Below are 14,806 nucleotides of genomic sequence, written 5' to 3'. Positions count from 1 at the left end.
TTGTGTTTAATCACCTCCCGAAGAAATGGGTCATAGAATGGAGTCCACAGATGCCACGTCTTCCCAAAAGGCTGGAGCACATCTGGCCAGCGACTTCCTACATACACACAGCTGATGTTTTCAGGAAGACAAGTGCAGCCTATTAACTATCGATTGAGAACTGTTCTCAAAGGCTAAAAGAGATCTTTGCGCCAATCAGAAAGGATCTGATGCCAGGAGAGCTAGGACAGACAGCCGACACCGAGCGGACGTGTCTGGGCTGACCCATCAGGAAAAGCTTCTGAGGGAGGAATTACCAGAGAAGCCCCAGAGAGAATAAAAGCAGAGCCATCCCTCCTGAAAGCCCCCCAGGTGGCCCCTGCCTCACCCACCATGCCCACAGCCCATTCGCTGGGCAGCTGCATGGTCTCTGTCTTTGTAGGAACTTTCAGAGTTCTTGTGGTGTTGCAGTCCTGTCCAGACCGGGTTCATCTCCAGCATCTCCTTTTCTCCAGCCCTCTATCCGGGCTGCCAGTCCCGCTCCCACGCTGAGAATGGCAGGAAGCAGCCGGCTGTAGGGACACAGGCACCCGGTGATGAGGGGACCGCCTGGACCCTCCTGGACAGTGAGCACCCCAGCAGCAAGGTCTGCATGTCCAGCCCAGTGCTGGACACTTAACCAGGATTCCAGTAATGAGGCTGGGAGAGAGACCTGACAGGTGGGCAGATGGAAGGCCCAAGGGGTGGGTGGGAAGGTGCACGGGGGGGGGGGGGGGGGGATGGTGAATGGACAGATGGGTGGATGGTTATGGAAGGATGGAAGGATGGATGGATATATGGATAGATGAATAAAGGGACAGACAGGTGGGTGGGTGGATGGATGGTGGGTGGGTGGGTAGTTATGTAATCCAAGGGTGGATGGATGGATAGATGGGGTGACACATGCACTAACCTAAGAAAATTATACAACAAAAAGACATGTACAAGAAAACAAATGCTCAAGATTAATATTTAGCCTCCTGTTGCCAGTACAAACATGCTACATGTCTGAATAAGTTAACCATGACGACCGACTGTATCCACTCTAATTGCTATTTTTAAAAGTTAAAGTATTGCTCAGCTGGTTACAGACTTTTAGAAATATTGTTTCAGTCCAGGAAGCAACGAGCCTAATCTAGGTTCCCTTTCCGTAAAGGAAGCTGTGATCAGGACAAACAGCACAAATTTAGAAAGAACGTCAGATAAACCACAGCCCTTGTTCCACTGGTGAAACAAACACAGGCGCTCACATGTGTCCACTATCATGTTTCCTTCCACAGCATTTCTGAGTAAAGAGAGGTCCTGCCTGAGAGCTGTGACAGTGTTGTTTTACTCCACAGAAAGAGAAACACGAATCTACAAGCTCCAATCACGGGAAAGACAAAGTCTTCCCATCACTGCCAATGTCAGCTTTATGTTTATTTAGAATAACTGAATTTCCGTTTCTATTGTCCTTAATTCTTAGCAAATAGTTAACATTCAATCTATGCCAGATGGCATTTTAGGAAAAGTTGGGAAGAGAAAAGAAAGCAGAATTCTGGAGCATTTCCTGGGTCCCGTCCCTGCACTTCCCAGGTGCTGCCCACACAAAGAAAACCAGACTCTTCTTAAACATTTGGGTTTGGTTTGTTAAGGAAAACTGCGTTTCTCAAATGCATGGACAATTCTGCCCAATGGTATTTCCTGTTTGCATCACAAGTATCTGCTTCAATTATAGTCAGTGCACAAAATAGCGGAGCAGCCACACCCTATGAACGCACAGCTGGACTCCACCAGGAGAAACAGCCCCCGCAGCCCTCCCGCGGGCCTTTCCTGCCATTCCCCGCCCCCCCATCTGCACTCCTCTGCAAGCCCACATTTTAATCAGCGAGATTCAACAAATCCAGACCGTGGTGACAAAACAGCAGCTCCCAGTGTGCCAGGCTCTGGGTGCGGCGGCTTACGTATATGCCCTTCATTAGCCCTTGAAATGCCCCTCCTGAGGGGAAACCGAGGCTGTGGCGGTGACGTAACTTGCACAGGATGCATGTCAGGAGAGCACAGGGCCAGGCTCCCACACCCAGCCTGTCGCAGGCCCCAGACTGCTTCCTCAGCCCTTGGTTAGGCTCCGGGGCAGACCCCTACGTGTGGGCCATCCCACTGCGGCTCTAAGTGCAGCTTCATGCAAGTTGCCCTCGAGTCACCCAGGAAATATACCCCGGCATCTGGGAGGCGCTCACAGGAGCAGAAAAGTGCAAACTAGGAAATGGCCGTAATAAGAATTTAGTTACATACATTTGCAATTCTACAAAATATGTGTCACACGGCCGTTGACAACGGTGGTGCAGGATTCCGATTGATGCACACACACAGGGCCAGTACAAACATGCTACATGTGTGTCAGCAGCCTTTAAAATGTGCAGCGTGCACTATAGCACAGGATGTCACTCATGACCCATTTTCTGAGATTGACATGCGTACACAGGCTACAGGTAGACAGGTAGGTAGATACTTGTAGACACAGAGCAGAGGTGGATGTAGACAGCTACACAGACACAGACAGATGAGAGGCGATCAATGACGACAGAATGATGGATGTAGACACAGGTGGCTATTCAGACATACGAGTGCTTCTGTGCACACAGCACGCATAGCACTGTGTGTATGTGTGTATCTGACCACACGTTAACAGTTTCCTCTATAAGAATGTAATTTGTTCTGCTGCGTTTAGCTGTATTTTTATTTTTCTACCACGAACACGTACAACTTACATAAGAATATTTTTAAAGTATGTTGTAAAAGAAAAGCAAACAGGACGATGCAATCAAGTGGAAAGGGGGTGTGTTTCCCAGGTGCCTCTCTGCAGCTCTTGGGCGCAGGTGGGGGGCGAGCTCCCACAGCCCTGCCTCCGAACGCAGCCCCAGCCGCCTGCAGGTGGGGGGGGCTTCCAGAGATCACGCATTTCCGCATGGTGGCATCACAGGAAGCACACGGGACGGAGGGGACCTCGGTCAGCGGGCACTCTCCAGGGCGGCCAGACACTCCGGCGGCAGGAGCATAAGCACATCCCAGGAACGGCAATTCCTGGTTCCCTGCAGCCGTGACCCAAGCCCAGGACAGGGTTCCTCCTGGGTTTTCTCCTTCCGTCCCCCACAGCTCGCCCCCAGCCTCAGCCTGCGCGTCTGCAGCTACAGGACCCAGGACCCCTGGCCTGCGGGTGCCTTGGAGGGAGGCTTTCGTGCAGCGACTGTGGGTGATGGTCCCTGAAGCCGCCTGACAGTCCCCAGGTCACCACACTGGGCCGCTCCCTGTGCAGGATAAACAAATGGCCTTCAATGCCCAAGTAACCAAATTCTTCCTGTTGGAAGCGCGTGGCATTTCCTATGGTGGCATCTGGAGCCCACAGCTGCGCTGCCAGAGGCAGGCCGGGGTCGGGGCAATGTCCCTCCTACAGCGGGGACAGGGGCCGTCTCGCAGAGCCTTAGCTTAGACACGCAGCGAGCACGCAAAGGAAATGAACCACGAAGGGGCATCACGCACTGGAGGCCAGCACGACGGGCTGCGGCCAGTGGGCTACTCACATGTCACCTCCCGTCCTGGACACCTCCCTGGACACCTCAGCTATGGCTGGGGACCCAGAGCCCCAGCATCCAGGCCGGGGCAGGTACCCTGAGCCCCCTGAGCGCTGCCAGCAGCAGGGGCGCGTCACCTCTGGGCAGCTTGGAGCTCTGAGCCTTCCCCTGTCCCTCTCCCTCTTTCTTCTTCAGTGACAGCCTGGCTGGCCAGGGACTGAGGGTGACAGAGCCACAGGATGGCCAGAGCCTGGGTCCCCAGCCACAGCTTCAGCCAGCATTTTCCTATAGGGCCTGGTGGTGACGACTGGAGCAGGTCCTGACTGTCTTCTGCCTTTGCTGGTGGAAGGCAGGCATGAACCAGCTGCAGACGGACGGCTCAAACTCGTCCATGCCACAGGTCAGCCGCAAAGCAGGCAGCCTCCGGTCCGGCCAGCTGAGCAGCTACCAGCAGAACCTCCAGCGACAGCTGCCTGTCCCAGAGCCTTGGCTGTGGATTCCGAGAGCCAGGCAGGAACTCACGTTGTTTCAATCCACTGAGACATGAGATATTTCTGACAGCAGCTGAAAATCCCCCTGGCAGCGCCCCAAAGGCAAATGGAGAGCCAGCGTGAAGAGGCTTAACTGTCCTTTACTCTGACTTGGGCGTGTGAGAGGTCACTGTTTTATTCTAATCCTTTCTCCCGTTTTATCACACTTATCACACTTGGCTGCCGAAGAATTCAAAGGTTTTCAAAAATTACCAAAAAAAAAAAAAAGTGGGTGGGACTTCTGCTTCTGAACAAGATGGAATCAGTCACCTCCTGCCCGACACAAGGAAGAAGCTGGCAAGACACACGTAGCCAAGGTTTTCAAGACTGTATATGGGCAGCTGTGGACACAACCCTGCGACCAAAAATGAGTGAGGTAGTCACACAAGCGCCCAGGCCGCTGCCCGGAGAGAAGAGGCCCGAGAATTCGCAGGTGCCCCAGGACGCAGAGCGAGCCCAGGATCTGCGTGCTCAGCTCGGTCCTGACTGGTGCCCATGTGGGGACGACCAGGAGAGCCAACGGGACCCAAGGGGAGGAACTGAAAGGCTGAGACCAGAGAGAAACCAGCAACACAGAAAACAGAGCGACGCCAGACAGAAGGCACTGAATCCAGACACGGGCTTTGCAAAGATCAGTAAAGCTGATGACTCTGGGCAGACAGACGAGGTCAGAGCGAAGACACAGCTTTCCAACAGCAGGAACAAGACAAGTGATGTCACCACAGCCTCGGGTACCAACGACGAGAGGAACAACTTCATGATATTCTGACAACTCGGTGACATGGGCGGTCTCCCCGCAGCGCTCACTCAGGAGGAAACAGCTCCGCAGAGCTGCCCGATCCACTGAAGAAAGTGAAGTTGTAGTTGGATCTCTTCCCACAAAGACAGCCCCCAGCCGGGAGTCTTCACTGGGAAGGGCCCCCTGACCCCTGGGGGAACTAAAACCAGCTGTACCCACTTTCCCAAAACTCGCTCCTCAGCTGAACTCCTTCGTGAGTGTGGCTTATCCCGAGAGCAGACACCAGACAAAGACATTCCAGGAAGGGAACAAAGACCAAACCCCAGCCAGGCGGAGGCAGGGGGCTTCTGGGGGTGAGGGACCCTCTTACCCTGACTGTGACCACAGCTTCACACACGAGACATGTCAAAACTTCCCAAGAGCAAATGTGTGCACCTTGCCAACTGTTAATTATGCCTCAATGAGGCTTTTTATTTTCTTAAAAGAAAATTCACCCAGGCAAAGGTCTAAAACAGGGACAATGATTAAGCTTCTACTTCAGACCTCACTGCAGAACAAGACCCGCTGGGCCCCCACACAACAGCGGGCCCCACAGACGGCATGGGGCTCAGCTCCGCGCAGCTGGGCAGCGGGCACGGGGCGTGGCCACACCTGCACTGTGCTGGGTGCACAGTCGCGAACAAACTGCCACTGAAACACATCTGACCCTGGGACATACAGAGACTGCAGCTCTCTGAGGGAGGTTTTGGGGGGGGTTACTCTCCCCTTTCTCTACCCCTTAAGGGTGCTGGGAAACAGTGGAGAGAGGCAACAGTTTCCAGGATAAACTAATCAACAACTTACAACAAGAACCAGCTCCACGTCACAGCCAGGAAAAGGGGACCGTGAGAGTTAAGCCACGAGACACAGTCTTACTGACCGTACTGCCATGAGTGACATCACAGGAGGAATCCTTTCAGATGCCTCTTGGTATTTGCCTGTGTGCTGTGTGTGGATCTGTGGCATCTGAAGAGAAGCCAAGGGATGAGGGGACGAAAAGCATGATTTCTATTTTTCGAAATCAACTGAAGAAGGAATTTAAGCTGTGGATGGTATTGGTGAGCGGTACTCACGCCTCAGACAGAGCTCAATAATGTCATCTCAAACACCAAGAAGCAAACCCACCAAGTGGTGCAGGTGGGACCGGCGGCGCTCAGCCAAGCCCCGTCCGAGGAGCGACCGGCCCACACGAAGCGCCAGGAACACCCAGCGTGTCCGAAGTGACCCATGAACATGGCGGTCAGTAACGCGGAACTGCTTTCAAACTGAATTCACCAAAAAGGTATTTTCACGTAATTCTCAGTTTGGGGGTACCCCCCCCAAAGTGTCATGATTAAAATGCACAGTAAACCTGGACGTGAAGTTGAGGAGATCGTGGCCTGACCCTACAGGGGTGTCTTCACGTCCACACAGCCGTAGGAGGCCAGAGGACCCAGGCCCGCTCCCCGGCCTGGGCTCTGACTGTGGACGGGGGTCCCCAGGGCCTGCACGTTCACCACCAGCATCTATTTCCGTTTCTTGTTGTCAAGAGCCTGGCATCTCCAGTCAGAAGGAAAACCACTCCACTTGGCCGACGGAGCAGCATGGCGCGTGTGCAACTGCCAGCGTCTACCTCCTTTCCAAACTGATGACAGATCGGCTCTGGGGATGGGAACGTGTCACTGGTTTTGCTGACATTTTTGGTGTTGAACCTCTAGTGGGTGTAGGTGTGGTGTCCAGCCTTGTCCAACACACACATCTTGTAAGAAGAACGCCCTGTTTTCCTGAGGCAAGGGGCCCAGCCTGCCCCCAGCCACGGCAGGTCCAGCTGGGGCCCCAGGGGTCTGGGGGACACAGGACACGCAGGTCCGTTCGCACAATGCCCAGGATGTGTGCCGGGCACCCAGAGTCATTCACGTTGCTGCAGCTGCTCTGTGGCCTCCAAAGGGAAGCCAACAGCTGCCAGTCATCACTACGTAGGGAAACTGAGTCACAGAACTGCGTGGAGAAGGAAGCCATGTCCTGAAGGTGGCATGTGGCCCCCGATGAAGTCAGAGCTGGGTTGGATCAGAGTCCCAGGGAGGGCGGTGTTCTCGGTACAACTATTTCCTCTGCCCCTAAAGACACAGAGGAGGGAGGAAGGGCGTTCTGACACAGAGAGCGGGTGGCTGAGTCTCTAACTTCCCAGGAAACTTTCAAACACAAGTGCGCAAACAGTCAAGTGGCAGCTGTGATAGCACAGGGCCGTTCCTGGTGGAGTGGCCCACGACGTGACGCGCACAGCTTCCTGGGAACACTGAGAGGTGTCCTCTGAGCCCAGCACACTGGTGTCTAGAGCTCACGGCCCACACCGCTCCGCTGGGCACGTAGCCGTAGGAGAAATATTCGTAAAGATAAATTAGTCGTCCCCCCGACCCACGGGGATAGGTTCCAAGACCACCATGGGTGCCAGAAACCACAGACAGTACCAAACGTGTATATGCTTTCTCCTAGACATACAGCCCTACGACACAGTCTAATTCATGAACCAGGCACAGTAAGAGACTGACAGTATCTAACAATGAGATGCAGCTGTAACGGTATGGGCGTGTGGGCTCTCTCGCACCTTTTCACTGAAAGGACGCGTTTCACGGCTTCTCTTGGGCGGCAGAGCTATCACATCACATTCAGGGCCAGTGTTAAGTGGAACAGGGTGACCTGAAGGCCTGACGACCCCATCGCTGCTACAAGACAGGGCTGGAGGCGGGCGGGAGCATATGCAGCCACTGGCCAAAGGGCTGGACAGAGGGGTGACTCATGTCCCGGGGGGCACAGCGGGCCTGAGCGAGATTTCATCACGCTGCTCAGAACAGCGTGCAAGTTAAAACTTAGGAATTGTTGATTTCTGGAATTTTCCATTTAATATTTTCGGACTCAGGCTGACCTGGGTAACTGAAACCACGGAAAGCAAAACCATGGAGAAGGGGGCGCTACTGAACCGATACCTCCATATTTTTGAAATATTCCTGCGGTGCTTTTCAACTGCCATTGAGCTCTGGTGACAATAAACTCTCTGACTTCATTACAACAGGCAGTTAAAGTGGTAATTTGTTTCTCTCAAGCCGAATGCCCCGACTTATACTGTTGTCCCCAGACTGCTGTCCTGGGCGTCCTGCACAGCTGGCGGGCGGGCCAGGGGGCTGCCTTCAGGGTACTGAGCCCGTGCTCCCCCAGAAGACGCCAGCTTCCCCGGGAGGCAGGGCCACGCGGTGAGCTGGAGGACCGCGCCAGGGCCTCACTGCCGGCCCCGCCTGGCTCACGCCATTTCTACCTCAGCCCACCTGTGCAAAGCGAAGCTGCTGCCACGTAAGATTCACCTGACAGCCCAGCTTGGGGCAGGTGAGCAAGGAAGCTGGGATTCCGGGCGCCAGTCTCCAGGGACGAAGCAGGAACACTGTGAACTTCTGCCTGTGTGGACATGGGCCTGACGACGAGCATCCACGCGCCCAAGCCCACGGCCCGCACACTGGGTATTTCATGAGGCGGGAGTCAGATGTGGCCCAAACACACAGGGGGGGCCAGAAAAGTGAGGAGTGTGACACAGCTATGTGGCCGCAGGCAGTGCCCCCAGGGCAGGTGGACCTCTCCCTGGCCCCACTGCTTTGGGGCCAGTCTCCAGGCCACCCCGGCCCACACCCCAGCCCCCTCCCGCAACAGCGTTTCCTGTCACATGGCCAGTCTGGCACCGTGGGGTGGGTGTCAGTTTTGAAGAGCTCATTCCCACGACCTCACAGTGGACGCTGCAGGGCCAGGAAAGGGGACGGGTGGGGTGGGGGCCAGAGGGCCAGGACCCCAGTGTGGGACGACCAACAGAGGAAGGCAGGGCAGTTTTCACACCAGCCTGACTCTCATGGTGACAAACTTCACTGTAGTCTAAACAGTGTGACATTCGAAGTGCAGACTGCTGAGCCGACTACTCACACCTGACGCTGCAGCAGGCAGCAGGGCGCCCGTTGCCAGAACACGCGGCGCTCTCCAGTCGGCCTGGCGGGGCCACAACACACCTCAATCCCGAGGTAGCCTTACACCACTGTTTTCTGAAGCCCAACCTCGAATCGCAGCAGTCCAGGGTCAGGTCTGGCTCCCACACACCCTGAAAGTCTCAGGGAGGGAGGCTGGAGAATTTTCCAGCAACTGGATTCAACCATCTGCGGGGGGGGGGGGGGGGGGGATGGTGTGATGGTTGGATGGCCCCACTCACTTTGAGGCCACTTTAAGTCTCCAATTTCTACCAAATCAATTTTAATAGAAAGTAATAGCATACCACGAGCAGAGACTTGGGAGAAAAGCTGAAAAGTGAACGAAGTATTTCTGCACAAGTGGAATTTGTCACGTGACCGCCTCCTACCTGGTGGACGGGGCCCAGAGCCCACATAACCATGCCATCCCCAGAAGTGGCCTCCTCTTCCCTCACTCCCCATATCCGCCCCTGCACCCCTCATCCTGTCTCCTCCCCAAACCTCCTGCCCACCCCCTGCCTCCCACTTGTGCCCTCCAAGACACCGGCCCCTGAGCAATGCTCCCCAGCTAGAACCTGTCACACCAGGACTCAGTCTGCCCAGCCCCGATATACCCATGGGCAGCAATGGGCACGTCCTCCCCGGAACCGAGTTTGCAGAGATGGAAAACAGGTATGATCATTTCACGGTGATCTGCTGCGTTCTACCGGGACTTGGTCATTTGGAGTCACCCTCCCTGTGTCACAGAATGGGGTGCCCAAGCAAGCATGGTCAGTGCAGGACACTCTGGAAACTGCAGAAACCCAAGACAGCGAAAGGGGCAAGTTTATGCAAATGACAGTGTTAGTATTATGCCCGTGGCCTATGCTGCCCTGGCTGTTCCACGCTCAGGTTCCGTGGAGGATCCGTTTTTGTTCTACAATACTCATACTTGCAAACATTGCTCTTCTTAAAAAGCTATTAAGATCTGAAGGCAGAGCACAGTGCAAGCATTAGACATTGGCCAGATGTGAAAAATGGCTTCAGGGTCCAAGTTTTTTCCACTGACTCACTGAAGAATGAAATTACCCGTATCCAGAAAACCTCTTTCGCATCCGCCTCCGGCGTCTGATGCCCTCCTGGCTGGCGGTGCGCGCTCGCTGGACGGGAAGCCCCATCTCTCTCCGAGGAACAATTTCGCCGGCTGAGAACTCCCGCCAAAGACCCTGCAGAAAGCGGCCTGCGAGCCCACGACCACTAGGAGAAGGGTCTGCCCTTGCACTTTGTTTGAGAAGTAGGAACACTGACCGCCCACTTCCTGACTAGTTCACTCACAATTTTACAACTTTTGCAGGCTCTGCGGCGGTGCCAAAGGGATTGGCTCAGCCAAGAAAAGTGGAAACTATTTTTGGCATCCGAAGGGCAGCTGTAGGACGCGGAACTATAGGCGGCGCCTACAACGCACCCCTGCCTAAACAGACTGTGAAAGCCCCTCAGCAAAGTCGCGTCCGCACACCGTGAGGCCCCAGCGAGTTCGGCGGCATTTCGGGCCCCGGGCACTCGCGTCCAGGGTACGGGATTCGGCCTCTGGGGAGCGAGGGGCGGGGGGGTTCCGCGCGCGGTACTTTGCACCAACTGGAGCGCCCGGTATCCGCGAAGTTTGGCTCACCCACGATCGCGGCGCGCCCTAGCTGTTAGCGAGAGGGAGGACTCTCCAGGCGGAAACCCGGCTGCCCCAGACCCCAGGAACCAGCCCCGCGGCGCGTCGCGGAGCCTCGGCCGCCAGGCGCGCTCGGGGCGCAGGGAAACCCCGAGAGAGCCGTGAGCCCCGGGGCCAGGACACCTGGGGCAGGAGGCTCTGGGCGCCCCGGGCGGATGGCGGGCTATGGGAGGGTGCGGGGCGCGGCCTCGTGTCACCGGAGGTGCGCGAAGGGGGTTCCTGGAGGAGGGGGAAAGGGGTGGAAGGGAGACAAGTAAGAGGAGGGGGAGGGGCAGGAGGAAGAGGGGGTGGAGGAGGGGTGCACCGCGCTCCGGGAGGACTGGGGCCGGACCCGGAGAAAGGGGGGCGAGGAGGGGAGCGATCGGGAGGGGGACGGGCCGAGCGGAGTGGGGCTTTCCCCAGCCGCTCGCGACAACTTCCCCGTGCAGCAGGGGACTCCGAACTCCGAACAAAGGCGGCTCCGGAGGCCGCGCTCTGCGCCCTGGTCCGCCCTCCGCGCCGGGACCAGGGCGGACAAAGGCCCGTGGGCCCCCGCCAGGCCCCCGACGCCGGATCCTCCCGGACGGGCCCCTGCCCACGTTCGCCCCTGCGCCCCCGGGCCCCCAGACTCTCTGCACCCCGACCCCCAGTGCCCCGCACACTCACAGGATGGAGGTCTGCAGCGCCACGGCGGGCACGGCCTCCAGCAGCAGATGCATGCAGCGCACCGTGCTTCGGAAGCACAGGCAGCGGCTCGGGCACCCCGCGCCCGGCTTCTGGGCCACCGTGGTCAGCACCCCCCAGCCGCAGCACAGCACCAGCGCCAGCAGACAGGGGCGCGCGGAGCGCACGGCCATGGCCACGGCGCGCACGGACGCTGGCCGCACCCACGGATCGCCGAGGGCCCGGCGCGTCCTCCACCGGCTCGGGACTGCGCCCGCCCGCCCTCCCGGCCGCGGCCCACGTCCCAGCTGTGCGGGGGGCGGGGGGCCGCCAGCTGTGCACATGCGCGCGGCTTCTCCGTTCCCACCCCCACCTCCCCAGGGCCGGGGCGGGGCGAGGACCTCCGGCTGCGCGTTGGGCCGCCGCACCCCTCTCCCCACCGCGGGGCTCCCCGGGGTGCAGAGGAGACGACGGAGACCCGGGTTCTAGTCCCAGATGTGCACTCCCAGCTGGGGGCCTCGGCTAAGCGGCTCCACCTTACCCCGCCGTGGTTTCCACGTGTGTGTGTGTGCAGGGATTTTCTGTTGTTTCATAAAAGACTTTTAGAGAGCTTGCTATGTTTTCCAGGCATGGTTCCAAGCTGGCACTCCCGCGCTCCTGCTCTCTCTCTCTCTCTCTCTCTCTCTCTCTCTCTCTCTCTCTCTCTCTCTCACACACACACACACACACACACACACACTCTCTCACTCTCTCCACCGCGCGTGCACACACCCTCAGCTTGAGCTGAGCCAGGCAGTAGGCACCCTGCCCGAGACCCTGAGGCCTGTTAGCCTCCGACCTTCTGCCCACGGCCGACCCCAGGCACTGTGAGGCGCGCAGAAGAGGTTTTTACAGACTCCTGGGTGCAGGCTCCATGCCCCGTCCTCCCTCTCTTGTGGACACACAGGAAGCAAACCTTTGGACTTACCACAATGGGGTTTGTGTAAAGCCACCAGAAGATAAAGCAGAAGCTGTGGAAAGAGCAAAGATGCTGAGTTACAAACACTTATGTTTTCAGCTGCGTTCTAACACTACATACATTTGGTGGGTCCGCCGGGTCCCCCTCCTGCAGAGGACAGAGACTCTGTCACAGCTTTGACGCAGTCACCTCCCTGCCTAACCTCGCCAGACCCCTCCAGTCTGAGTGGGCAAAGGTCCTATTTCAGGGAACACTCTCAACTACGGCCACCCCAGGAAGCAGGGAGGTGTCTAAGCAGCACAAATCTTTAGCTTCTTTTTTCAGTCCAACAGCTGTCTGTCTCCTGAGCCCCTGTGATATTGGCGGCCGGGTCCATTTGCCTGGGCAATTGCACCATCATTCATCACACTGATCCAGGGGCTGGAAGTATTTTGTAGATGAGATTAACATTGGTTAATATGTACAATCAGCCAACTTTGAGTAAAGAAGATTTCCCTCCCTAAGGGGGTGGGCCTCATTCTATCATTTTAAGGTCTTAAGAGTAAAATCTGGGATTTTCCAGAGAAGAAATTCTGCCTCAAGAATGCAGCGTCAAGTCCTGCTTGAGTTTCTAGTCTGTTGGCTTGCGCTACAGATTTAGGACTTGCCAGCTGCCTCAATTGTTTAAAACCTATGTATGGAGGACCTCCCTCCCTTGCTTCCTTCCGTCCATCCACCTATCATCCATCCATCCATCCATCCATCCATCCACTCCCCACCCATCATGCTATAGTGCTGTTTCTCTGAAGCCCCCTGACTGGCACAAAGCCACGTGCAGAGCACTGGATGAGGACGTGGGTGGCAGCCGATGGGCCAGCATTACCGTGACTGAGGCCTGAAGGAGTTGACATGTAGTGACAGAGCTCTGCGCTGAGCAGACTGTGCTTCTCATCGTGGTTCTTTGTCTCCTGCTTCTGCCCCTAGAAGTCCATGAAAGCCCCGCACCTGGGACCCTGACCTGCCCCTGAATCTTTCCAGGGCATCAAAGCCACTGACATTTTTCTGTGGCCCAAGACCCCGTTTCTCTCTGACGACCACTTTCCAAGTCTTATTGTCTGCTCCAAATCCTGTTATCTGTGCTCCAGCAAACACGCCTTTCAGGTGTGCTTCTGCTGACTGACAGCAGTTAGTTGTTTAGCTATCCATACAAAGAAGCAAAGTTAATGAGTGAAGACGTGCTATCTGGCCTCAATCCTGCTTTCTGTCCTGCTGTCACTGAGTTCTGATTTTCTCAGGCGTGGCCCTGGAGGCTCATCAAAGACCAGGCCACCACTGCTGGAGGGCACTCCAGGCCAAGGACCCTGCAGACATGTAGCACTAGCCCACAACTTCCCCTCAGTGAGTGGTTACCCCACTTTGCAGGTGGAAAACGCAAACCCAGGGCTTAGAGAATTGGGGTAACTTGCTCAAAGACTTGTAGCTGAATGGAGGGAAGGATAAAGGAGGGGCAAATGGCAGGTTACACGTGCCTGGCACAGACCTTGTGCTTCCCATAGTGCAGTGGACACTGGTGGGGCCCCTCCCACACCTTTACTGGGCTGCTGACACTGTGAGAATGGCGCGGGGCAGCCAGGGCCCGTGGGAATTCTGAGGTCCCTGCCCCTCCTGCACCCCCAGCAGCCAGAGGGGCGGAGTCTGGCTGGGCCTTGAAGGCGGTGAACAGCCTGGCGGGCAGGCCGCAGAGCATCCTGGGGAGTCAGGCCAATGACCAGCCTCTCCCCAGGCTCGATCGACTGCCCACAGCCCCGAGAGCCCCCTCCGTCCATCGGGCTCTGCTGAGAACACCCAACCACAGTGCATCTGCGTCATTAGTGCCCCCTGGGTACGTCCTGCTCCCTCCTCAAGGGGCATGTCACCTGCCTGCCTGCCTGTCTGTCTCCCCACTCCACTGAACACTGCTCTAGGATTTTTACGGAAAGAAGGCGAGTTTTAGGACATGACCAAAACCAGGAGGCAGCCAACCAGTCCTGTACCCCGAGTGACTTTCTGCCTTTCTCTGGGCCTCAGTTTCCCCATCTGTAACATGAGAGACCAGTCGTACTCACGGGCTGTTGTGAGGATTCAAGGAGAACGTTGTGAGGCCTCTGCGCAGGTTTCCACGCAAACGTGGGGGGAATGAGTGCACTTCTGGCGGGAGAAGCCCCGGGGTCTGGGTGGCTGAGTCTGGAAGGCCGTTCCCAGACGGTGAGTCAGCCCCTGGCAGGACCTGGCTGTGCCTCAGGCACCATGTTCACTGATCCCACGTCTCGCTCAGCCGCGCCCCCCGCCCACAAGAGCAGAGGGCCAGCACCTGGTCAGGCCAGCTGGGCCCCCACGCCAGTGTCCGGGGGCTGCTGCGACAGAGTACCACAGCCCTGGACACCAGAGCCTGAGACCAAGGTGCCTGCAGGGCGGGCCCTTCCAGGGGCTGCGAGGGAGAGCAGGTGCTGGAGAGTTCAGGTGCCTCTCCAGCTTCTGGTGACAGCAGGCCATCCTTGGCATCCCTGGCCTTGTAGACGTGTCACTCCAGCTCTGCCTCCGATGCCACAGGGCCTCCCCGTATCTGTCCTCACACAGCGGCTTTCTCTCCCAAGGACCCACTGGCTTTGCCTCACCCTATGACCTTGTCCTAACT

At 56.9% G+C, this 14,806-nt stretch overlaps 1 protein-coding gene across 2 annotated transcripts in view; it reads right to left on the bottom strand.

The window, feature by feature from the left end:
• PXDN (peroxidasin) overlaps window positions 1-11,495 on the bottom strand; it is a 65,875-nt gene extending 54,380 nt beyond the window's left edge. For both annotated transcript variants that reach the window (XM_033124753.1, XM_033124754.1), the window contains exon 1: window positions 11,199-11,495. In XM_033124753.1, the coding sequence (XP_032980644.1) occupies window positions 11,199-11,389 (191 nt within the window). In that variant the 5' untranslated portion in view covers window positions 11,390-11,495. The remainder of the gene's footprint in view (window positions 1-11,198) is intronic.
• Between the last annotated feature and the right edge of the window lie 3,311 nt (window positions 11,496-14,806).

The sequence above is a fragment of the Rhinolophus ferrumequinum genome, chromosome 13 (genome assembly GCF_004115265.2).
Source record: "Rhinolophus ferrumequinum isolate MPI-CBG mRhiFer1 chromosome 13, mRhiFer1_v1.p, whole genome shotgun sequence".
Classification (NCBI taxonomy): Eukaryota; Metazoa; Chordata; class Mammalia; order Chiroptera; family Rhinolophidae; genus Rhinolophus; species Rhinolophus ferrumequinum.
This window is presented reverse-complemented; position numbering and strand designations above follow the sequence as displayed.